At 46.2% G+C, this 26263-nt stretch overlaps 1 protein-coding gene across 1 annotated transcript in view; it reads right to left on the reverse strand.

Annotated features, from left to right (window-relative positions):
- The window catches only part of Clnk (cytokine dependent hematopoietic cell linker), a 222377-nt gene that overhangs the window by 58797 nt on the left and 137317 nt on the right, over window positions 1–26263 (reverse strand). The window contains exons 4-8 of the mRNA XM_059275808.1: window positions 21056–21084; window positions 11045–11082; window positions 6675–6816; window positions 5036–5145; window positions 1028–1082 (exon numbers count right to left, since the gene is read on the reverse strand). Coding sequence (XP_059131791.1) covers window positions 1028–1082; window positions 5036–5145; window positions 6675–6816; window positions 11045–11082; window positions 21056–21084 — 374 coding nt within the window. The remainder of the gene's footprint in view (window positions 1–1027; window positions 1083–5035; window positions 5146–6674; window positions 6817–11044; window positions 11083–21055; window positions 21085–26263) is intronic.

The raw sequence follows: 26263 nt of genomic DNA on the forward strand, positions 1-26263 counted from the left end.
GAAGTTAGGTCATTGGGGGCCTGCCTTTGTAGCAGGTATTGGTACTCAGCCCCTCCTTTTCTCCTTGCTTCCCAGCCACCCTCAGATCATGAGATTTTTCTCTAACATACACATGATGCTCTGCCTCACCACAGCCCCAAAGCAGCAGTTACCAGGTCTGTGGTCTGAGATTTCTGAAACGGTAAGCAAAAGCAACTTCTGCTCCTTTGAAGTTGGATTTCTTAGAGATTTTTGTTGTAGCATTGGGAAGCTAGCACACTTCTGTAAATAGTTCCTTTGTAAGTAAACTTTCTTAAATTACCTTACTGTGTGTTCATCGCCATCTTCCATTGGGACCTGTAGTGCTGCACTTCCTTATTAAAGGTGATGTGTATAAGACACTTTGGGATTCAGCATTAAGCACATGCATGGTGAAGTTGGTGGGCTTCAGTTATTGGGGACTGTAAATCACATGACTGCCATCTTTTACCCTGGACATCGTAAGAGGCAATGGGGCCAGGGGAAAATGCTAAGACAGGAAAATAATGAGACCCTATAAAGATCTGATCCAACTGACTTTCTCCAGCTGCCCTTAGTTTGTGCTTCCAGCATCAATGGGATTGATTACTTCCTCTCAGACTTGTACCTGTGCTTCTGTCTTCAAATTGAGTTGTTTTGCCTCAAGCTCTACAGCCCATTTTCATATTCATTAATCAACATTTTAAAATTAGATTCCTATCTTGTGATTTTTTTTCAGGGCATGTGCTTATAGAAATGACTTATTTGAATGCAATCCATAAGTTTTGAAACAATGCCTTTCTCAGATGATGTAGAACAGAATATGAGTTTTCACAATCAATTTCTTTGCCAATAAGGTAAGGCTATAAAAGAGCCAGGAGGCATGCATGACAGCAGAACTGGACAGTCATTTCTCAGAGCATCATTCAGTGGAGCTCCTGGTGTATAGGAGCCCGTGACCACAAGCAGGGCACAGGACCATGGGAGCAGGGGAGATTCTCGATGGGATTTTAAACTCTTGGGACTTTACCTTTAAAGTGTTGGCTTCTGACATCCTTGGAGATGGGCTTGTCCCTGTAAAAGACCTGTAAAAGACAATGAGGCACCATCAGCTCACACTGATCATGCCACAACCTTGTGTCCAGCCACTCTGTATGGCTAGAGTCCCCAGCATAATTACATATGTCCCTGGGCCTACTGTTCTTAGAGACTGCTGTATGCACATGGTTGGCATTGGCTGAATATATGCAAATATGTGGATTGCCATCAGAGAAGGTTGTGGTGGCCTGGGTGCTACTTGGCATAAAATCTCAGGTTTGAAATCACACTTTCTGCCATGAAAGCTTGGGGAGGACATCTAGGGTCTTAATAGTGTTAGCTTTACATCTTTCTGATAGAGAAAAGAGAGCCAGTGTATGCCACTGGGTTATAATGGAGACCAGTGTACATGGCCAGGGGTATGGAAGCCATTGGGCAGGCACAGTGGATGTGACCTTTAGTGATAGTAGCTCAGGTGAGATCACCTTAAACTCTGTCACATGCCAGTTGTGAGGGCATGGTGAGTCACTCAGCTCTGTAGTTTTCTTTCTGTGAAATGGAGGCAAAAAAGAAGATACTGCTTCGTTTGTGGATGGTGGGTGTGTGTGCAGTAATGTGAGACACAGCGTCGATGCACCCAGAATGTGAGGCATCACTATGACACAGAACAGCAACAGTGTCATCACTGGGGGCGTCGTGAACTGTTACAGTGGGATTAGAAGACATGAGGGATGGAGATGATGAAGAGGCCACTGAAGTGCCAAGGCCTTGGAAAGCCTTTCTGCCCTGCTAGTCCTGAGCCTTAGTGTTTATCTTATCTAATACTGATTGTGCTAGGCAAGGTTCCTGGTGGTGGTGGTGGTGGGGTCCTGAATCTCTCCCATGAACTCTGAGCCCCAGGCCTTGGGAAGGCCATGGCTGATATTCTGCAGTTTAGCCTGGTTGGGATAGAGCACTGGTTGGGTTTTTCTGGGACCCTGCATTCATTCATAGAGCCATCAGCTTCCAGTGGCTTGCTTGGATGCCAGGTGCTGGAAGGCTTTTGATTGTTCTCTCTGAAGCCTCAGCGTTCAGTCTCCCTGTAAGTCAGCCACTCACCACTCTTGCCCACACCCCATTGCCAGCTTGGTTAGGGCAGCAGGCAGGGCTCTTTCCACTGTACACGGATCCCATATGCTTAGGGTTTCAGGATGGGGCTTCCTCAGTGTTCCTGCTCATTTCTCCTAGGCAGTCACATTCTGCTTTGTATTCACAGAGAAGCCTTTGTATGTGAGGTTTCGGTTATCTCTGAAGATCTCTCTCTCTCTCTCTCTCTCTCTCTCTCTCTCTCTCTCTCTCTCTCTCTCTCTGTGTGTGTGTGTGTGTGTGTGTGTGTGTGTGTGTGTGTGTGTGTGTGCATGTGCATGGTACAGTGTGTTGGTATCTGTGTGTTTTGATGTGGTATGTTGTATTAATGTGTGTGTATTATGATGTTTTGGTGTGTGTGCAGTGTATATATTGTGTGTGTTGTTTGTGTATGTATGATTTGTGTGCATGTGTGTGGTACAGTGTGTTAATATGTGTGTGTGTGTGTGTATTATATGTGTATGTGGTATGGTGTGTGTGGTGCATTTTACTTTCAACAATGCTTAAAAATATCCACTCTCCCACCATAACAACTAAAAAATGTCTCTAGTCTATACCAAAGGTCCTGGGGGGCAAAGATCTTCCTGTTGAGAACCACCAATTATAATACAGGATGCTGTATGGGTGAAGGACTTCTTTTCACATTCTCCCAGACATCAAGACCAGCAGCTTGGGTCATTGCCTCCTCCCTCAGATTATGTGTCCTGACTCCCTTCTATGCTTCCGTCGCTGAGCTCAGTGCTTGGTACACAGTAAGTACTCACTGAGCAGAGCACTAGTTTAGGGCAAGATAGCTGCAATCGTCCGGAGGAACTGAGATAAGAAAGGGCCTCTGTAAGGGTTATTGAAGATCCAGCCCACAGATAGTTTAATCTCAAAACTCATAAGAAACAGCCTTTGGAAATGAGGTTGTTAATGAGAAAGATAATCTACTTGCCATGAAAACTTTCTTGCTGCATCATTGATGACTAGAGTACAATTCTGAAGGGAGGCTAAGGCCTTGCTTAATGAATAAGGAGATTTCTCTCCTGGCAGCCATCTGTCCCTGTCTGACCTCTCCCTCATCTCGGTTGGTTTACTGTGATGGGGCCATGGTTTTGCTTCTGAAGGGACCTATCAGAGAGGAGAAAATGAGGCAGTGAAGAGGTGTGGACTGTAAGACGGGAAGCCCAGATCCTGCTGTGGTTGGGTTTTGAGATGGGATCTTATGTAACCCAGGCTAGCCCCAAACTTGTCCTACGGTCCAGGATGACCTCGATGGTTCTCCTGTTCCTACCTCCCAACTGTTGGCATTACAGAGGTGTGACACAGTGTCTAACTTGCCACAGCTTTTAAAAAGCCAAATGAGGTTGTTTTTCCTTAGGAAACATATTCCCCAAAAGAAGGCCTATGTGTACACGCATGTGACAGAGGAAGGAGCTCTCAGATCCTCTACGTGCCTTCTGTTCTTTGTAATTGGACCAGGGCTTTTCTAGGGTTAAAGTCATGCACCACTAAGCCTGGCCCGGAAAGGGTTTTTTTTTTTTTTTTTTATCACTGAGTGGATCTCATAAAAGAGCAACTCTGGCTCCCCTTTTCTCTCCTTCCCTCCCACCTCCTTCATTCCTTCCCATCTTTCCCTTGTCTTCTCCCCTTCTACCATGTCAGGATGCAGAAAGAAAACCTTTGCTGATATTGGCACCTGCAGTTCGGATATCAGACTCCAGAAGTAAGGGAAATAAATTTGGTTAATTATAAAGTACCCCATTTCCCATAGATATTCTGTCGTATCAGCACAAGACAGGCTGATGTGTGGTCAATATCAAGAGAAACTGTGAGTCTTGTGAGCATAGTGGACATGCCACCCAGGAGAGCTGATGGGACTTGCAGAAGTATGCTCCAATTCACTAGTGAATGGTGTCATGGAAGGGGACTCTAACAGTGACATCCCCCTTCATAAAAACCCTGATCACACCAGCGAAATCCAGTTTTGTTGAGTTGAACATGGTTTTGTAGTGCTTCTGGAAGGGCACACATTGGCATGATTTTACATGTGCCTTAAGCCTTTAAAATGTTCTCATCAAGGGGTGAGTACATTAATCAAAATTCTACCACGGGGAACTGAATAGCTGTACAGCGTATGCTGATGAGCCTTTACTCACCACAGCGCAATTTATTCTGTGACTGGACTTAGTGTGAAAAGAGAGGAGCCCTGGTATGTTAATGTGACAAGGATTCCTTGTATGATTCTGTCTCTATAGGCAATACTGACCTGTCATGAATCAGAATATTATCACCAGTGACGTACAGACCTGGGCTGAGTCTTCTTTATATTATGGTCAGCTATATTAAGAGTATTCATTATTATACATTTTATTAAAAATAAAAACCTGTGTATATATCTAGTGCATTTTCATTTACTTTCCATAAAATTATCTGCAGTGCCTCTAGATACCTTTTAGGCCAGCATATAGAATATTCCTATCTGGTTTGTACAGGGATTACAGAGGTTTGGAAGGTCATGAGACTTCTCACTGCCCAGTTTAACAGTTGACAATGCTGGGCTGAGAATCTTGGCAAAATGATGTGTTATTATCAAAATGACTTGTGTTCTTAATGCAGGATCTGAAGAGTGCAATGGTAATTAGGAAAGATGTAAATTCCTTAGCCTGATGCCTGACTCCCATTAAGTCTTCAGCAAATGTAAATATTCTTTCCTTCTAGACTCCTCCAAAGGCCTATGATCCCATAGGTCACACTATTCAGGTTTCCCAAGCCTGCCCTGCCCTGTTCCATCATCTGTCATGATGCCTTGGGGAAGGAGACCTGGGGCAGATCTCTGTGAGCTAGGTAGTGCCCTCCTCATGCCAGGCCCTCAGGGTCCCCCTTTACTCACTTCTTCCTGTCGCCTCATCCCTATATTCCAGATTTGCTTCCCAATGGGAACAGAAGCCTTGGGGGGTAGCAGAAGGGGAGCCTCCATCATATCCTTGAAGAAGCGTGTGTCTGTGGAAAAAGAAAGCCGGTAAGCTTGTGCCTTATAAGTTGGCTAGATTTGGCACATAGCCACTTAAGAAGCGTTCATACATGCTCGCACTCATGGAGTCAACACAGTTAAGGTACTACGCAAGCAATTCTTTTTTTGGGGGGGGAGGGGTATCACAGGGTACTCTTCAGAGTAAGAGTGGACAATGACTCAAGGGACTGTTGCAGAAGAAAACACTCTCTAGTGTGTAGAGTGGCCGGAGGGATCACTGTGAAACAAAAACGAAAACAAAAACAGAACACAACAACAACAAACCCCCCAAACAAACCACTCTCAAAGAGGCAAGCAGTTCCGCCTGCACCTGCCAGAGGAGGAAATTAAGGTAGACAGGTTGGCTTTGGTTCACAGCAATCCTATCAAGGATGGCCTTGGCTAGCCTTCATTTTTTATCCACCTGAGAAATGCTACCAGTTCTTGAGGAGTTATGCTGTGCTACCTACTTTATTTTTCTTGTCTGTTTGTTTATTATTTATTTATTTATTTATTCATTTATTAGTTTTATTTCAGACAGTGTCTCACACCAGAGCTCAGGCTGGCCTGAAACTCTCTCTACATATAGCTCAGGTTGGTTTTCAACTTGTGGCCATTCTCTTGCCTCAGCCTCCTGGGTGCAAGTACAGGCATGAGCTACTATATCTGCCCCTGGAGCCCACCACCCAACCCATCCACCTCTTTCCTCTGGTGGGCTCTTATAGCATTTCCCTGTTATTTATTTATCTCTTGATAAATTCTAGGATGGTGACCAGCACAGTGCAGATATTCAGTCAATGCTTTCCAGTACTGAATACAAGGTGATCGTTATCATTATTATTTTTGTTGTGGTTACTTGAGTCAAGGTCTCACCATGCAGATTGAGCAGGCCTTGAACTTGGAATCCTCCTGCCTCAGCCTTTGAAATGCAGGGGTGAAGGGTGTGTGTCACCTTACCTGTTCACCGCTTATAAGACAATTCTCGTTAAAGAAATTTCTGCAGATTCATGTCTGTGAGCTAGGCCCTCAGAAATCAGGTGAGCTTCCTCCTTCCCTTTACAGTGGCATAGAGGACCGTTGACACTGCCCTATGTGGGAAAAGGCAGGGGTGGGCACAAAGCCAGCCTCCCTCCCTTCTTATAAGTGGGATGTTACTACTGGGTCCATTCATAGGCTGGCAACCTGCGGAGCGAATCAGTCTTCTCTTTCTTTGCTTTCCCACACCATGTAGACTAACCTCACAAGTCTCACATGCCTGGTGTCCTGCCTGGCTACTTCTCCCATGCTCCTACCATGAGGACAAGCCTAAGGCTCAAACAGACTCTGTCCTGACAATGACAGTGACCGAGAACAGAATTTGACTCCATATGCCACTCATTTAACTTCAGAGGAACTTTCTGAGGGTCAGTTCTACTGGGAAGCCTGTATTCATACAAAAAACTGAGTTCTGGAGCATGAGCCTGTAAATTACTATGCAATGTTGCACATGGACACACATCTTCAGACTCCCCCGGGATACCTGCGTATTCTGATTCCTGTATAGGTCTGGCTGGTAAAATTTTCATCGATGGCCATGCCTTTAGCAGCTGGAGCTCAGGATCTTCATAGTCATCATCACTGTGGCATTTTCCTCCATCCAGGACTGCAGCCAAGTTCCTTCTCTAAGTGGGTGAAACATTGGAGTGAGTCCAAGGGAGGGACCATGTGGATAAAGGTGGTATGTCTCAGCTCTGGCTTAGGGAGTGATGCTGACTTGTTTGCAGCAGATGTTAAGATTCTAGGATCTAGGATCTTACATAGCAATGTAATTCTTGTGATAGAATTCTAAAGGTGCCTCCCAAATATCCTCATCTCTTTGATCATTCAATCACAGACCCATCTTGTCCTGCTGTGAGGGGATCAGGCAGGTGTAAGTTGTTAATGAACTGACTTTAAAACACAGAGGATTCTGGGTCACCTGGGTGGGCCCAATGTTTTCAGTAGTCCCAGAAAGTGAAAAGGGAGACTATTTGTCAATGTAGTGAAAAATCAAGAATCCCTGAAAATGAGTATAGCTTAGAGCTAATAAAAAGTTCAGTAAGGTTTCAGGATACACGGTTGGTCCGGTTCTGTCTGTGTGTATGCAATGGTAATAGCAATTAGCTTTTCTGTAAACTACTGATAGCAGTTTGAAAATAGAAAAGGAAAGAACAACAGCAAAACATTAAGAAAAATTAAACCCTTGAGGACACTGGGCCACAGAAGTGAAACTTGTGCTCAAAAATCTGAAGGCATGCTGTAAAAAGACCTTAATGAATGCACAGAGGCCCACTGTTCATGGACTGAGGACTTAATATTGTTAAAATTGAATTCTTTAAAAACTGATGGACAGATTCAGTAGGATTCATATGAAAATCCAAGCTGTGTTTCTCAGTAAATTGACAGAAATTTTTATAAAAATTGACAAGCAGATGCTCAAATTCCTATGACCCCCTCCCCCTTTAGTCACATTCATGTACTAAGGGAAGGACACACGAGATGCCTCCAGTCATCTGCATAGGGGGACAGTTCTTATCAACCCTTTGGCACCTTGATTTTGAACTTCTGGTTTTCGGGGCTGAGGTAAAATAATGAATGGCAATATGATCTGGATTCAAGCCACCTAGGTCATGGCATTTTGTTAGGGTAGCCCAAGCAGGCTTACATGTGTCCTCATTACAGGTCTGGGGCTGAAGCCTGGAGATGGCAGGAAGGGGAAGCAGTTCACAGCAGATAAATTCTCACTGAGTCGTCAGAGCCATTCCTGAGTATATGCCTGTAGGGTAGATCTGCAGCCAGCAGCTGCTCTGTGTAAGCAGGGACCTGGCAATCATCATGCAGAGTCACCTTCCCTCCCTGGATCTTAGCTTTACCTAGAACTGATTGATGTTAGCCTTCCTTTGCCCCCAAGGGAGAAATCTAGGTGGAAGGGTGGAATTGCAACTGTAAATGGTAACTGTCTGAAAGGTCTAAGGACTGCCATGCGATGCTGGGAACTCAAGAGGACTCAGAGACATCTGTTTTCATGCACATTCCTCTTGCGGTGCCTCAAAATGAGGAGATCCTATCTTCATTTTACAAATATAGACTGACGTTGGTGACTTCTCAAAGCCACACAGGTTGTAGGTGGGCTGAATCCTTCCAACACCTCCACCTGACCCAGCACCTGAGTTAAAAATTATTTCATATCTCAAGATGAAGGGCCGAGAGTACAGGGCATCCATAGGTGGACCACTGGGTAGTCAGCACAATGGTGAATAGATAGTGTTAGATTGGGCATGGATCCTTACTCTGCAGAGATAATTCTGCTTCACAGATGGGGCAGCCCTAGAACTCTTTTTTGGACTCTTAATATTTTATAGTCAAGGGTTTAAAAAAAAAAACCCAACAGTGTAAAGTTGAAGTTGGTGCTTTATAGCCCTGACTGTATTTGTGGCTTTCTATAGTAGATTTGTAATATATGATTGGTAAATAATGCCGTAGATTTTAATAAGGCTGAGGATCTAATTATTCCTAAGGGTGTGATTTAAAATATTTATGTTGTAATTTGTCTAGTTATTAGGGTTCAGTTTAATTTACTTTTGGGTTAGATGGCCAGACACACACTCCTATGGGTGAGTAGAGTAATTAATTACAGCTATACATGTTTATCAAATGGGCATGCAGAAGTAAGACTATGCATGCACAAAAGCCATCAGCCAGGGTTCCCACTGCTGCTCTGATTGGCAGTGTCAGAGAAAGTTGGAGATAGGGGGAGGAACAGGCCATGCCAGCAGATTCTCTTTCCTCTCTGGAAAAGTAGAGAGGAGTCTTGGCTGAGCCCGGTTTCTAGGTAGGCAACAGTGCAGGAGATACTTGCTAGGACCATCTGGGGAAGAATCTCTGGGCTCCCATCTGGCTCAGAGCAAGGGTGCAGAGCATGGTTTAGTTAGCTGTGTTCTTCACAGAAAAGCTGGAAGACAGGGTGAGTCAACAGTTTCACCTTTCAGTGTGTTGGTCCACACTCCCAGCAAGTGCTCCATAAAGAAAGTCCAATCAGGCTGTGTGTGAGCTGAGGACTCAGGCCAGGTATCAAGATCAGGTTTAACAGATCTTGTGATGCCCAAGCTGGAGCAGGGTGGAAGACCAGCACCTGCTCACCCACAGGAAAGGGGGCTAAATCACCAGGTAAAGAGCTCCATGGTGCCATTGGAACTGTCCCTCAGAGAATAGGCATCACCACCATGAAGTTGGCCTTCTTGTCAGGTCTTCAGAGAAAAAGTGGGCTGAGATGGGACATTTTGGTTGGGAGAGTATTGGTGACAGAATGGGTGTGTGGCCACTGTGTCCTAGACCTAAGTTATAGAGGCCACATTGTGACCACAGGGAGGCTGCTTCATTTCTCTGATGCACAGATGGAGGTGATTAAACTGGCTTATTTGGTGGGAGGCTGAGGGAACACATAAAGATTCTTGGCGTCTGTCCCATGACAAGGGCCCAGGGCATTAGATAACTTCTCTCTGGTTTATGCCTCCAGTGAAGCATAGCCAAGTGCTCTGAACTTAGAGAAACTATGAATGAACGAGAGAGGTTTCTGACCCACACAGTGCAGGAAAGTGTGGGCATGCACTCGAGTCACACCTAGAAATGAGTTTTGCGGGGGGGAGGTCCCTGGGGGGCAATGGGGTAGGACACTGCTAAAGGGCACCTTCTGTGTCCTGTGAGCTACTTCGAGCATTTTCCAGGGAAAGCCTGGGACCTGACAGAAGCACTCATCACATGAGCTGAAGTCACCCTGTCCTTTCATCCTTTGGCTAGTGTGCATGGGGACAAGAGGTGGCAGGAAGCAGAATGATGGCAGCTGTCACCTAGGGATGAGAGGACATGTACGGGCTTCTAACTCACCGGCTACAGGAGTGACTACAAACAGCATGCTTTTTCTATTGACTGAGGGGGCTTGGTTCTAAATAGAACCGGTCACACCTGTCTCTCACTTATCCATTACACGTCTCTCTCAGGAGTCCCTAACTTCAGGTCTGATACTCTTTACGCAGGAGCCACTTCTGTAAAAGCAAATCTGTGTGTGTGTGTGTGTGTGTGTGTGTGTGTGTGTGTGTGTGTATTCATAAGGTTCATAGCTTTAACTAAAAATTTAAAGGCACACATATACATCAAATAATGACAAGTTAATTTTTCAGATATCATCTATAGCTGTATAACATCTGTAAATTGTATGGATACATAATTTAACATAATTATTTATAACATTTGATATTTGGGTTAATGTTAAACAGTTTAATCTTTTCCTTTAGTTGTTAAAATTCTGGCCAGTGCTTCCAGTAGCTTCACAAAATGCTCAAGTGTTCAACAATTTTTACATTATCAAATGTTTAGTGTGATTTTTTTCAACATGCTGCTATAGAAACTATGCTACAAAATATCAGTGAGTTTGGTGAGATATTAGTCTGAAATGTATGCTATTTCTTTCTTTTAAACTCTCAAACATGGAATTCTAGCAAAAACAAAACAAAACAAAAACAAAAACAAAACAACAACCCACTAGGATATTTTTATATTATTCAATGAATATTGTCATGAGATTACCTTCCAAAAAGTTTCAATTTAAAATTTCACCATGTATATTCTAAAGCACCTGTCTCGGGACACACTCACCAGCACTATGTGTTAGCATTTTCACCTTTATCTGCTATAGCAAGGACCATGAGATTTGGAACATGGGCTGAAATGCGATTTTTCCTTACCAGGAGAGTCTCATGCCGCTTGGAACAGTTGTTTCTTTCATTCATCCGGCGACAGAAAAAAGAAGCCTAAACACCAACACTTACTTTGTAAAGATCAGAGACTGACAGTTAAGGAACAGAGCAGACTCACATGATCCGGAAGAGGTTCGAGAACCGCCCGACACCGGCCTGCCAGAAAACACAGATCATGCGTCACCGCAAACCCAGCGCCAGCTCACAGCATCGAAAGAATGGGGACTGGTTTCCTTGAGGAAATCTTGTGTTCATTTCGATTCAGTTTTGTGACCCCAGTGTCCTTCTCACACCTCACATTCCAGCTACTGATCAGGTAGAACAGAGCGTGGGAAATGGGGAACAGAAATCAAACCCCAACTCAGAGTGGCTATGGATGCGAGAAACTCTCTCTTCCCACGGCAGGTCAGCATTTTCTCTGAAAGAGACTTAAATACCCAGTGTGGTGGTACACCCCTGAAATGTTAACACTCGGGAGGTGGAGGCAGGAGGATCACAAACTCAAGGCTCATCTAGGTTACAAGAAATGAGACTGTGATATGGGAAAGAAAGTGCTGGGGATATTGAACCAACAAGGCCCTGGGTCGGTCTGTGTCATTGAGGTAACAACAGAAAATGAGGCTGAGGAGATGGCTCAGTGGGTAAAGTGTGTGCCTTGGAGGCCTGAAGACCTGACTTGGAGCCCCAGATCAGCATCACAAAGAGCCTTGCACGGTGATGAGTGCTTGTACTTCCAATGCCAGGTGCTGGAGACACGCCCTTCTCTGAGGCTTGCTGGCCAGTCAGCCTGGGTTGCTTGGTGAGTTTCAGGCTAGTGAGAGACCCTGTCTCCACAAAACAAGGCAAAATGGCAGATACATTCTGAGGTGTCCTCTGGATCCCACACACATGAGCACACATGCAAACACAAGCCGCGCCCCCCGCGCCGTCCCCCCCCCCCCAATCCTCCACTGCACACATGAGCACGCAGGCACACACAAGCACGGCCCTCACAAAACAGAAAAGACAAATCAACAAACAACTGAAAAACAGGGAGAAATGATAGGAGAGGACTCCACAGCACCTGCCCTGCAGTCCGCTGAGGAGGAGGCTCCCCCAGCACCCTAGCCAGCAAAGCACATTTACAGAGCTGTGTGTGCACCTGCCTCCTCCAGTGCCTGCCACCACTTGGTGGGCAGAGCTCACGTCTCTTCACGAATCTGTCCCCAGCTCCAGGCACACGTCCCAACATCCAGAAATCGAGCCACTGAGTTTTTGTTAGACCAATATAGTTCAGTTGAGGCTTCTCTCAGCTCCCCCATTTGGACTCATTTATGAAAACGCCTTAAATCATGCAGCCCACTCAGTATTCTGTTCTAAAATTTACTTCCAGATTATGCAAAACCACCCAAGACCTGCTCACATGAGTGAAGGATCTTTGTTCCTCGTAGACTGAAAGTTCTCTAGTTATGTGGTCGTTTTGTAGTTATTCGTCTGTGTTGAGGAATGTGTGAAGCAGAAAACAATTTTAAGATCACATCTGTTTTATCAGCACACATATGAGATGTTTCTGTTAGGTTTCAGGACCAGAAACTGCCAGCTTCTTAACAATGTGTTCACTTTGATTTTGTGGCAAGCATTGTTTCTAAGAGTGCATGCTGTTCCCTGTTCCCTTTTCTTTGGGCTGCTAGGAACTTTAGGACTTATTGTGTGTAGTCATTGTATCACTGTCCCCACAGAGTACTATATGGGGTCTCACGTCCACTAATGCCCTGTGTTCCTACATCTCCCAAATGTGCTTCATGTCCCCTCGGCCTGTGTCTGATTCATCTGTAACCCCCCCACACGCTTAGCATCTCACACTCAGTATCCATTGCCATCTGATGTCATGCTTCCTGGAGCTTCCATCTTGGCCATCCAGGCCACATTTATCTCATTAAATCATTCAGTACTCATTTTCTGTTTCTTCCATGACACACATAAAGAGCTGCAGCATCCAATGACTTCTTTGTTGTGAGTCTACCTGTCTTACTTCGGGAAGATTGCCTTGTATCCTTGTCCCAGATTTTCTATCTGTGCTCCCTTTGGGGGAGAGTTTGAATACATAATTTTAAGCAGAGTCTTAAAGGTGTATATCCATTCATGTCCCATCACCCTGGACCGACAATTCAGATTCGTGAGTCCCACCCCTTGCTCTCTTTCTCATACCATCCAGTTCTTTCTGCATAAATATAGTAGCTACTTTCTGTTGCTGTGTTAAATACTGACCCAAACCTACTTCTGGGAGGAAAAGATTTTGTCATTTTACAACTTATATTCTTTCATGAAGGGAACTTGTAGCAGAGACTGTGGAGGAAAGCTGGCTTATTGGCTTGCTGCCAGGCTCATGTTGAGCTGCCTTTCTTAGACCTCCAGGGACCACCTGCCTAGGGGGTGGCATCGCGCCCCAGTGGGTTGGCCTCTCACATGTCAATCATTAATCAAGAAAATGCCCAACAGACTTGCCTACAGGCCAAGCTGATGGAGGCCTTTTCTTATTGTGGTTCCCTCCTCTCTGATGACTCTAGTTTATGTCAAGTTGACAGGAAACTAACCAGAACACTGAAATTCTCTCCCATCTCAAAGCCCGGCTTAGCTCCGCAGAGCTCTGCCTCGGGTTGGCCCTGCACCCTCCACTTCCCTGCTTGTCTCTTTATAGTCTAATTTTAGCAAGAACCCGACCAAGTCTGTTTAGCCAGAACCCTCCTCCATGCTGCATCACTAACCACGTCTAATTGGGATCCTCGCCTTTTACCACACTCTCCAGGTAAAAATCTCTTTCCCCTGGCTTGCCTTCAGTAGGAATCCTGTTAGGCAGATTTTATCCCCAGTGTTTCTACTTAGTAATTGTCCACCTGTGGTCCCGCCCCAAGCTTGGACTGTGGATTCCCGTTTTTCTTTGGTGGATTCAGACTGGGGCCATTCTCTCTCAGCTGCACACCCCTTTTGCTGTAGTCCCTCTCCTGACCTGTCCTTCTTTAAAGATATCTCAAAGAATTTTTTTCCCTACTTTCTTCCCTCTGGACTCCACACATCAGACTGTTTTCGAGTCCCTGTAGCACTCCATGCTCTTCTGCCTCAATGACACAGTGCATCTTGTCTCTCTGTCTGGAATATTTTCCCGCAGCTTTGCCTGTGCCTGGATCCTTTCTGGTCCTCAGATCCCACTTAGACTATCATCTCCCTTGGTAACATCTCTGGCCACCCACCTCAGCTGTTAAGTCAAAGAGCACAGTTCCACTCTGGTTCCTCCCCTACTACCCCCCGACCCCCAGCCCCAGAACCTTGTCTGGCAGTGGGGGTGACTCTGCAGAATCACCATGCCCCATTTCTCTGTCTAGTGGGTGCTCAGCTGAGGCACACCTCCCAGCTCTCTAGGCACTGGTCAGGCATGGTATGTGTTGTGAGGTAGATGTCACTGAGGCTGGCTATGGCCTGCTGCGCCCTGCATACAACAGTTTTGCTTCAGCTAGTGGCAGAGACAGGGACAGAGGGTCCCAGGGTCCTGAGGCATCTTGGAAGATGTTGGGTAAAGGTGCATTCACATCAGATTGAAACGTGAGCACAGAAGCTGCCCTGTTTTTATCTCACCGCTGACTTTTGTAGTCCATTCATTATAGTCCCACCTAATTAATACAGTGTTTTATGTTTCTCTATACATTTTACAGTCACAGATTATGGTGCCTGCCCCTTGATAACACCTATAGCTCAGCATATTTCAGAGACTGGTGGAATATGATAAGTGCATACCACAAGAAGAGTCATGTCATATATGGCACATGGCTTTGTGGAAATACCCCGAGTGGGGCCAGTGACAGATTCCTAGAATCTCAAGTAGACAGACCATGACCTCCTCTTCCCTTGCTAGGTGAGCTTGGACTTGACCCTTTCTCTAGCCAGGCCCCAGATTTCCACTACAATGGTTCATTCTTCCTGGAACTCAAGCATTGACTGATGCTGTGGTGTATGTAGACCCTGAGTGCCAGTGGTTCTAGTGTGTGTGTATGTGGGGGGGGGGGTGATGCAATCTATCTGAGGTGGCACCTGCTCCCTGCCATGATGGTTCTTCTCACCACAGGTCTAGAGCAACAGAGACAACTGACCATGCGCTGAAATCTCTGAAGCTGCGGCCCCCAACCAAACCTTCCTCCTCCTCTGCTAATTGTCTCAGGTCTTTAGTCACAGCGGCGAAACGCTAACACAGCTGGCTTTCCAGAAGGGGGGAAAATAACAGAGAAAGGAAGGTGCTTAGTAATCTTCCATGTCAGCTCCCAAACGGTGAGGAGTGGCCTGAGGAGCTGGGGACTCCCTCATCACCCACAGGCCCCGATTAGCTCTCGGGAACACCTGACTTCTGTGTGCCCCTCAAGGAAAACGTCCTTTTACAAAGAATGGACCTTTTAAGTTCTTTTTAAGAAGGATGCGAAGATGAATTTGTGTGATGTAAAGCCCAGGGCTCTGCTGACAGCAGACAGCAAATACTCCACCCCTACAGCCGTCAGTATCCACAGTTGTCCTCTTTCTTCCAGAAGCAAAGCCAAGGAGGATGAAGTCATACCGCCAACATCTTTCGAGGTAAGGTCCTCTGTTCATGGCACCTGGTTTACCTCAGGTGTTTAGACAACGAGATGTGAAAGGAAAGAAAGGAGGGGAGATTGAGCAAAGGTGGGGCCCTCCGTAAATCTGAGGAATTTGGTCTACTTTTCATATAAGTTTCCATGGCGCCATTCATTCAGTTTGAATTTTGAGAACCAGTGATGGAGAAGTTGCTGCCTTTGTGTAACGTCAGGCATCCTTGAAGTCAGACATAGAGACTCAGATACCGGAAGCATGGGTCTCCGGAGGTGCAAGGCTGGTCCATCTTCCAAGCTATCCCGGTGGGTTGCCATAGAGATAGCTCCTTGTGAGGCTATCACGAGCAGGTCCCAGGACCAGGATATGCTTATGCGATGTGATAAGACATAAAATGGGGGGCTGGAGAGATGGCTCAGCAGTTAAGAGCACTGGCTGTTCTTCCAGAGGTCATGAGTTCAATTCCCAGCAACCACATGGTGGCTCACAACCATCTGTAATGAGATCTGGTGCCCTCTTCTGGCCTGCAGGGATATGTGCAGACAGAACACTGTATACATAATAAATAAATAAATCTTTAAAAAAAAAAAAAAAAAAAAAAAAGACATAAAATGGGAGGCCTTCGGAGCTTTAGAGCTGTTTCCTCAGGAAGCAGAGCCGGTGAGCAGGTCTCAGACAGGTTCCTTGGACAAAACCGCCTTCTGTTTTCATTTCTGTGATGGGAGACTCGTGGGAATGGAGAAGAGAGTGAGGCACAATGCTTTGAGTTGACTCCAGAGCCACAGGCTACCAGTTAGACGTAACCAAATATGGATTGAAAACGGAAGGCTCAGACACTGCTTTCTGCCCGTCTCTGGATGTGCCACAAAAGGCATCTGGGCATCTGCCTGGATCCATGCACCCCTCGAGGCCTGCTGGGTTCCTTGCCAAGCGGTGCTGTCTGTGGCCACAAGTCCAAGTTCGGGTCAGTGTAATCTAGGCAGAAAATCAACTCACGGCTGCCAGGATCCTTTCTTAAGTTGTGACTCACTTTCCTCCTGTGGTGTGGTGCACTGGCGTCATTACCCTGGGCCATAGGGTTGAGGCCAACACAGTCAAGGAAACAATAAGATGAGGATAATGTTTGGATATTTGAGGATCTCTCAGAGGCAGAGACACCCACAGGTCTTAGGCAGGTTATTTCTGGATTTTCCTTATGTAAGAAAAAAAGGATATAACAAGTATTTCTCATGGTTGAGCCTCTGAGAAGATTTTTACACACCTTGCAGCCTTTAATGTTTTTGCTCCTTGGAGATGTGAACTTTGGAGCTAGCGGGCCACATAGCAAAGTCACTAACCAAAGCTGGGAGAAAGGCAAATACATTTCTTGGAGGCTAATGGGATGTTTGTTCTAGGTTCAAATCCCGGCCTGTCACTTTTTGACCACATGGGCTCAGGCAGATGCCTTCAGGTGACCTTGGTAAACTGACGCTACTCTATGGAAGGGTTCAGCAGTGTGTATCCTAAATAGCTGCTGAGACATTTTAGTCTGTGTTATCAAGGTAGACAATCACCTCTCGGCTTCCAGAGAGTGTGCGATTTCTTAGCTTAGTGCCCTCGAACAATGTGCAATGTGCTTGTCTTTTCAAGCTCAGTCACCTGAGTCTACAGCTTAGTTTTCAGATCCAGCATGGGAGCTTGCTCCCTTCGGTTCTTAAAGTTACATGTGGCTTTTTTTAGCGTTCAATTCCACTGACATCCAGATGCTGACCTTTCACAAGAATTCTTCAGGTCCCCCTCAGCTTGGGAAGCTCGGGGATTCAGTGGCCACTAACATCTGGTGATCCCTTTGGTAATGGATGAAAGACTGAGGCCAAAGTTGCTTGCTGTACAACTCCAAATATATTGTGGTGGATATGAGCTCCACTCACTCACTGCTTTCTTGCCAGCCTATCTAATTTCTCTTGGGCCCAGTTAATCTTATTTATATATGAGTACAATGAAATCAGTCCTACAGCTAAGCCAGATGAGGTTATAAGATGCCTGGCACATGCTAGGGAAAGAGAAAGAAAGAGACTTGTAGCTTTCTGGCTCTCCCAGTTTTATTTGCTGATGCCCAGCTCCTTGCCTTAATACCATGAGCTGGCAATTCGGATTCTCAAACAGCAAGCGGAAATGCTCACGAGGGGCCAGAGCACAGGGCCTAATGTTCTCACCCAGTGGCTCCTGGAAAGTCACTCTCTTCTCTAAGTTTTCATCTCTTTGTCTGTGACGCACATACTCAGTCGCCTCTGTCAGATCTCAATGTTTTGTCTCTGGTATTGTGGTTGTCACATTAGGAGCCAGTGATAAACTGGCTGGCTGGATGGGCAGATGAGGGAATGGGTAGTGAAGAAGAGGCAGGCCCTGTGTCCACCCCTCAGAGCTCCACAGAAACCCCAGACCAACACAGTGGCTGTCTAGAGCACCAACAGAAACCTCTAGATAGGGACGGTCTGGATACGTGGAGTCTCCTTTTCTTTGCCTCAGCAAGCGATTCTCTAAAGCACATTCTAGAACTACCTGCATTGGAACTATCTTCTTAAAAATAATGCTTCCTTGCCTTCAGCAAAGGCCAGCCAAAGTGTAAACTCTGGGGTGGGCTATAGATTTTGTGTGCTTCTGCTGTGATGTGAAATTACACTGCATTTTGAAGGCAACTATTAGTCCTTGGGTTTTCCAGTCTTTGGGTGATCCAAAACTGTGGACTGTGCTTTCAAGGATATGGGGAGCGCCTCGCTCCAGCTCAGCTGTCACCTTCCTGGTGTGTTCCTGTCCACTCCTGTGTTGAAGTCTTGGGGAGAACCAGACAGACAGCACCTCCTGTTCATTTAGCTCAGTTACTGCAATGCCTAGACTTGGCCTGCAGGGGTCGCTGGAGGTCTACATATTTTGTACCGGCTGATTTGCCTCCTAGTCTTAAAAATTTTCATTACTTTTTCTTTTAAAAGTGTGTGTGTGGGGGAAGTCAACCTTTAATACCTGTTACCTTAGAAAACTAGAAGGAAAAAACCCAAATGTTTCTGGAAAAATAAAATTTCTTGTCTCTTTAATAGAATCAACAATTTCTTATTCCTCCCCCAGCCCCCCAGCCTACGGGGACTTAGGACAGAGGGACACACTTTCTAAATAAGGCAGTCACTTGTCCGAGATTCCATTCCTTAGGCACCGGAAGGAGGTAACTCACAAGTTCATCTTGTTGGATAATATAGCACCATGGATGCCTCTCGAGGAGGCGGCTACACTGACCCGTCCTTTACAACCCAGAATGCGTCTGTCTTTTCCCAGCCTGAGGGAATTTGTTAAACATTCAGTTTTTGATAGATTGTTTTTACTCTATGAAAGTGTATGTTTCTGTGGAAGAAATTAGAAGCTGCGGATATGCAAAAGAGAAGCGATGTTGATTCACTGACACAACTAATATAAATGTTTGATTGCAGGCATCCCCTCACTGAGATACACAGATCCAAAAGAGGGATACATACAGACACCCACACTGACAAACACAGACAGACACACTCACATAGACTTAGAGAGGTACACACACACACACACACACACACACACACACACACACTCACAAACAGAGATGGGGGAGAGGGGAGAGGGAGGGAGAGAGATCCACATATGTATTCAGAGATACACAGAGAGATACACTCAGAGACACAACACAGCAGCATGTTAATATGTTTTCTCATATTGTGCACATGTGTCACACACACACACACTCACACTGAAGCATGTGCATCAATACACCTGTTCATATTGTGCACAATGTTTTCTTGCCCGCTCTTTCACAACCAAGCTGTCAACAATTTCATGGTCATGAACAGGCATCCCATTCCTCAGTTAAAATGGTTGCAAGGCATCCTCTTTCATGGATGACCCGCCATGTTTTCAATGAATCCGTTGGTGAAAAAAATGCAAACGCCACGAAGAACTTAGGGATGTGTGACTACCCTGAGATGACCATTCTCTGATGCCAGCCTGCATGCGTGTCCTTAGTGACATCCGGTCTGCTGGAGTTTTATAGGCCTTTGAGTGGTCTGTGATATGCACGTTGTGATTTTGTACACAGTTTTGGAACGATGCACCCGTGTCTGGGCAGGCCTGGACATTTTTTTTTTTTATCTGAGTTGTCTTTTTAAAAATCTTTCTTTTCCCTGTATTTCTAGACTGTTGTCAATGGAATGTCAATATCCACCTTTCAGTTTTTCTCTGCTTCTAACCCAAGATGGAGAAGGTAACAGCTGGCTACATTGACATGTTGTTTCACTCCCATGGTTTCCAAGTTGCCATCTAATGTATCCAGTACACAGCTTCATCGCCCTGGACAAAGCCTCTTTGAGTGTTCTAGTGTCCTCCAGGACTCCAGTGGGTGGTGGGAGAGGATGAGAGGCCGGGGAGTAGAGAGTATATTTGAGATCCAAAGACTCTAGCGCAGTTTGGAGGCATCCACCTTGAAGAACTCAGGCCTGGAGGGAAACTTGCTGGGGACAGATTGAGGGGAGGAGGGTGGTGCTGAGCAGCGTCCACTGTTCAGCCTCCTCACACGCCACTTTGGGATGGCACTTTGGCTTTCATGCTCTTCTGTTGCAGGCCGTGTTGAGTTGAGTGCAGGGTGCACATTACAAGCTGCCCTACAAGGCACCGCTCCACACTGGGCACGGAACTCGCCAAGATTCATGCATTCCTTTGTACCTTTCTTCTAGCCTGGTGCTCATGTTCTCTCTCGCTTGGATCCTCACCACCAGTCCCACTTTCTAGGGGTTCTCAGGGACCTTCCATTTTTCTGCTGCATTTACATTTTTTTTGGGAACCTGCAATAGAGAGTTTGGTGGGCTGGGCCCTAGTGAATAGTTTAGTTCCTTACCTGTTTCACAGAGGAAGGGACTCAGGCTCACGATGCAGCACTCTGCCCAAGGCTGCACAGCTAATGAGTGGAGCACCAGGAGCCCCACACATCTGCAGATTTGTGGGCCTGACAGACTAGTCAGCTGTGCTCTGGGGCAGCTGGAGGGAAAGGCTGCAAGAAGCTAAGGTATGATACTGGGTGGTGGAAAGGCAGCAATCTGAGATGACTGCATTTTCTAAAATCTAGGCTAACATGCGTAACTTGCCTGTAATCCAAAGCTACATCGAAATGATGCTTTGGATGTCTGAAGTTAGACCACAAGAAGGCTGTAGCGTTTGTCCTGGTTCCTTGAGTTGCTATTCTGTGGGCTTTCCTTCCTGGGATGCACTCTCTTTCAAAACCCTGTCATGAGTGGGTGACAAGTCCAGCCCATGTCGAGGGCGCTTGCCTTCTAGATGTTCGGGTGCAAGCGTCAGCCACCTGCATGAAGGACCCCTACTGTCAGAGTCTTCTCCACTGAGGCCCAGACATCGGGGCTGTGCAGAGAGAGACAGTCATTGCTCCTTCGCATATACAGCAAAGAAAGAGAATCAGGAAAGAATGGAAAGGAAAGCCCAGTAGGCCAGGTTGTCTCATCACCTAGAGGACACAGAACCCATGACTCACCTTTGGTACTGCTGAGGCGTGGCCATGACCTAGGGCAGAAAAGAAAACAAATGAGTGTCAGCTACTGAATTCAGCACTGTCTCCAAAGCAGCAGGTACTCACTCCCAAGATGCATCTCACCACTCATTCTGTGAAAAATTTGCCTGCATGTTCACATCTGTGCAGGTGTACAGGTGTGAGTGTTCATGTGTATATTGCTGCACATGTGTGTGGATGTGTGCACATGTGTGAGCATGTATGTGGAGGTCAAAGGGCATCTCAGTTTGTTCCTCAGTTGTGATGTATCTTGGCATTTTGAGACAGGGTTTGTCACTGGGCTAGAGCTCACCATGGATGCTGCTCTGGCCAGTTAGTCCCAGGGATCATCTTATTTCCGTCTCCTCAGTGCTGGATTATAAACATGTACTACTACTTCTGGCTTTAAAAATCTATTTACTTATTATTTGGTCCTTTTTATGTGGGAGGGAACTCAGGTCCTTATACTTGCTAGGGAAGTACTTTACCCTCTGAGGAATCACTCACCCAGCCCCAGCCTGTGTTCTACAAACAGAAAGTAATCCCCTTGTGTTTGTGTCACTGTAGGCTTGAAGTAATGTCTTGTTAGAGGCAATATAGAAGATAGACGACATAGACAAGAAAAAAAATCAATACCATGCATGTGTGTGCAATGAGGATGCATGCACACATTTAAAATCAAAGCAAGGTATTATTGTGTGTAAACAATGCATGCATGTGCATGCATGTGTTTGTGTGCATGAGTGCATGCCTGCGTGCGTGCATGTGTGCGTGCGTGTGTGTGTGTGTGTGTGTGTGTGTGTGTGTGTGTGTGTGAATGTGTATGTGTGTGTGTGTGAATGTGTATGTGTATGGTTGTTCCCATGTCATGGCACATGTGTGGAGGTCAGGGGGTCAGCTCTTTGGACTTGGTTCTCTGCATCTACCCTGTTGAGGCTTCTCATTTCTGTCTTCACACTCCAGGGTAGCCAGTCCTGTAAGCTGCTAGGCAATGCTTCCATCTCACCTATGAGGACTGTGATTACAAATGTCTGTCTCACACTGGGCCTTTTGGGTGGGTTACAGGTATGGAACTCAAGACATCACAGCTGCATCAGTGCTCTTACCCACTGAGATGCCTTGCAGGCCCATAGGCACACATTAAGTATATAGGTGCTTAAGTGTCTTTCTATGAGAGTATGTAGGATGCCACTGTGACACTTTATTATGCAGTGTTATTGAAAAACGTATTTGTTGGCTGTGTGGCACTTTTGGAGTTCCTGCTAATTTTGACTACTGTATACAAGATTGCAAAGCTCATCCATTCTGGCATTTCGGTCTCATCTCTGAATGTCTTCATGGACGGACAATACTCCAGTTAAAGGAAAATGCTGAGTAGTGCAGGCATCCTCAGGCCCTTGTAGCACATTTCTCAGGTGCTTTCTGGATGGTCTGTATTGATGCGTACTAACGGACATTCTTATCCACTGACTGTGAAGTGACCATCCACGGTGTCTCCCCACCAGGATCCACGTTCCAGTCTTACTGCACCCACTTGACACTCGACCCTTATCGCACCTGTTTCATTCCTGAGACGGCTAAGGAGTCTGAATTATTACGTGCATTTCCTCTTGGGCAAATCACGTGGGCATGTCCTTGCTCATGTTCTGATGACAAGTTCTTGGCACAGTCACAAACGTCACCCTTGGACAGTGTCCTCTTGGGAGCAACTTTTCCCTAGATTTGGGCTGTGGTCTGAAAAGCCCCAGGGCAATGGAAAGCTCCACAGGCCGCTGCTTCCGCGCACTGACTTGTTTGTGCATTTAATAACCCCTGGCTCTCTATGCACACCTTTCCTCCGAGGCTCTCTAAGTGCGTCACAGCTGCAATTAATTGAGCATCGCAACACACATTGCGTGTAAATATTTATGAGCCCTATCTGGTGGCTGGGACGCTGGGCACACAATAGTTAAGCAATGAAGCGTCAGTAACCAGGAGACCGGAGCTCAGGAGTCCAGATTCCTGCCTATCCTGATGTCCTCCCCTCATCTTCCAAATGACCTTGGGGAACTATTGTCTTCCCAGACAAGAAACAGGGCGCAGGGCTGCACAAACAGCCCAATCCAGACAGCCACTGAGAGGCAAGGAAATTGCCTCAAGCTTGGCTTCCCCTCCAGCCTGCTCTCCCTACCCATACCTATGGGATGGGGTGAGTCTCACTTGGGAGCCATGGTGCATCTGCAGCCTAGAGCCCTGTGGTTAGCTGTGGGTACCCTTTCAAGTTGCCTGAGCTTCAGCAGGGACTAACAGTCCATTACCTAGTGAGAAGCAAATCCTTTGTGGGGGCCTGTGAGTACTCTCTCCTGTCACCCTGGACACATGGTCTTTCCTCTGAATTTCTGGCCGTTCATTAAGCCTCACAAGGCCTCCAGACGTGCGACTTATGACATGTGCAATAGAATTGTGTGCAGTGAGCTCATTATGAATGGAGTAAGTATCCCAGGGACTCTAGGTTGGGATTCCAAAGTGGGCCGGGTGTAGGTGTGAACCTGGGACTTCTGAGCCTCAGGAGGAGTCTTCTGCAAGTCCTAGGGAGGACTCTGACTTTTGTATTCATTGTCTTCTGACTTCTCCCCTGTATCTTAGAAGGTAACTCTGGCGATCACATAGTCTGATTTGCTGGTTCGACAAAGCTGAGGCCTGAGCTGGGCTCGTGTTTTCCCTCTCCTCAGATCCTGGGCTGAGGCCCTTTGGCACACAATAAGCCGATCAAAAGATGATGGAAAACAAAGCCAAACCAAACCTTGAGTGCCTGTCTGGGTACTGACCCGCCTCCGCTCTGTTTGGCAGAGTTTGTCCTATTTACATTTACCTTCTCAATTTCTGTTCCTGCAGATGCAATGTTTTTATTTTACATTTATGGATTGATCAATTAACAAAAAATTTTTTTGAGACAAAGTCTGTCTATAGTCCAGGCTGGCCTTGCTTTGAACTCTCTATAATCCCTTCGTTTCAGCACCCGGGGTGCTGGGATTACAGATATGTAACATCCCGGCTCCTTCTTTTATTTTTGACTTACAGAAAGCCATAGCTGTCACTGTATAGATGCTCTGAAGAGACAAATACTAGCCAGCATTGCTGTTAGGATGACGCAGAGTGGAAGGGCGGCTGCCAGGGACAGGAGAAGGATGGGGCACTCAAGGGTACAGTGTTTTGGTTTTTACAAGAAAACGGGTCTTACAGATGATCTAGTGGCTGCAGCGTGCCCATAGTTAACGGCGCTGTGTGCACAGCTGAATGTGTGGGCGCTGATTTCATGTTATGTGTTTTTATGTTATACACAAGTAATAGTAATACACAAGGGCAGAGAAGCCATTTGGAGGCAATAGATACAGGTTTCTGGCATAGGCTTTAGCCAATTGGATCTCCATCTTCCACTCTGCAGATGTAACTAAAACTTAACCCGCCTAGAGTGGCACAACAAGCGATTGCCAGAGTCAGGTTTCCACTCCGAGTTCCTTGTTATTCACAAGCCTAGAGCAGCAACACAGCTTGCAGAGGGCCGTGCATCTGGAAGTTTCCTCCCTATTGCCAAGGCTGTCTGAAAGTGGCTTATCTGCTTCACTCTGGGTGGGGCCTCGAAATGATGGTTGGGTATTCATATGTCATGTCCCTGGGGATTCTGCACCCTGGGGGCTGTCTGTGCGTCAGTGCAAGCGTGTGAATTAGCAGAGGAAGCCTCAGCAAAACAGGGAAGGGGAGGGGTGTTATTCCAGCTGAGCCTGCTGCTATCCAGAGAGCTGATCCAGAGAGCTGGAGACATGGCTTGGGGGTGGGGAGGCTGGCACTGTTGCCTCAGATGGAAGAAGAGGGAGGCTGGATACCGTGGGTTCGTCTGGATGGAGTGTGGACATCATCCTGACACTAGCAGCTGCCGAGCTCTCTGCAAGGGCTCCTGTGTTAATGCTCTTTGCAGCCCTGACAGCCCATGGTGACGAATGAAAGATGCTGCTCGCTGACTTCATGGGGATTTGATGTGCTCTGCCTGGGCTCCAGCGAGGCCGGCCTGTTAGCAAGCTGCCCTTTGCCAGGGAATCACAAGGTGCATTCTGGCTTCCTTTTGTCAACAGCATCAATAACATAGCCATGTGCAAATGGGCCACAGCTGGATAGAGCACAAGACTGGCAGCATCCTCTGCCCTTATACTCGAGGCTCCCTTCCACAATTGGGCCTGAAGGAAGCAGGGTTTCCTTCCTTGGCTTTTCCTGTGTGTGTGTGCGCGGCAGATGTCCTCACTGTGGCAGGCAACTCCACGAACTATAGAATGATCAAGGTTGGCCTTCCCGTGTCTATGGTTTTCTGATATGTAATCTTATTATAAATAGATTTGAAATTTGGAATTATTTTTAATTTTTAATTCTTTTAAATAATTTAATGCATTTAATGAGCTTTAATTTTTAAAGGATACCAAAACAAACTCTCCCCTCCCCCACCTCTCCTGCTGCCTGGCACACTGGATGTGTTCCTGTGTCCTTCCTATCCATGGGAACACAGTGTAGATGGTGTGTTATTTGGGTCCCATAGAGATGGAACTCAGCCCTGTCTCCAGGGTTGACCTCCTGGAATGGAGACTAATAACTCACTGTCCCTTGAAATTTGGCAGGAAACCCTCGGGAAGTGATCCATGTGATGTTACATCATCAGCCTTCTTCATCTCCCAAGCTTCCAGGAGTGACTGATTTGAATTGTGCATCTTATGTAAGCACTATTCATGAAATAGCAAGGTAACTCCAGGATCAAATTCTATAGCCTTTGAAAGACAATTGATGTATTTAGGAGTTACTAAATTTGTTTTAAACACAGAGAGACGTGAAGGAGAACACAAATTTCTATGTTTGTGACTTTCCCCTCTTGACTTGAATATATGCACTGGGAACTGAGCATGTTACAAAACCGATCTCACACAAACTTTGTCCTGGGGAACAGTATCTTTGTCCCCAAATTGAGGATCTTATAGAATGCTTGTGTCAAATAGGGTGTCAAAGATATTAGCAATTCCTCTTATTTCGCAGGTGGTGGATGACTATGGTTAGTTTCCCCGGGGGGTCAAAGGTGCTATGCTTCACATCCAGTCTGGTGACTCCCTATTCAGAGGAGGAAGTTCCCACTAGAGGACTGTGGGGCTAAGGTTTGGACACACAGAGTGCTGAGTG

The sequence above is a fragment of the Peromyscus eremicus genome, chromosome 10 (assembly GCF_949786415.1).
Source record: "Peromyscus eremicus chromosome 10, PerEre_H2_v1, whole genome shotgun sequence".
Classification (NCBI taxonomy): domain Eukaryota; kingdom Metazoa; phylum Chordata; class Mammalia; order Rodentia; family Cricetidae; genus Peromyscus; species Peromyscus eremicus.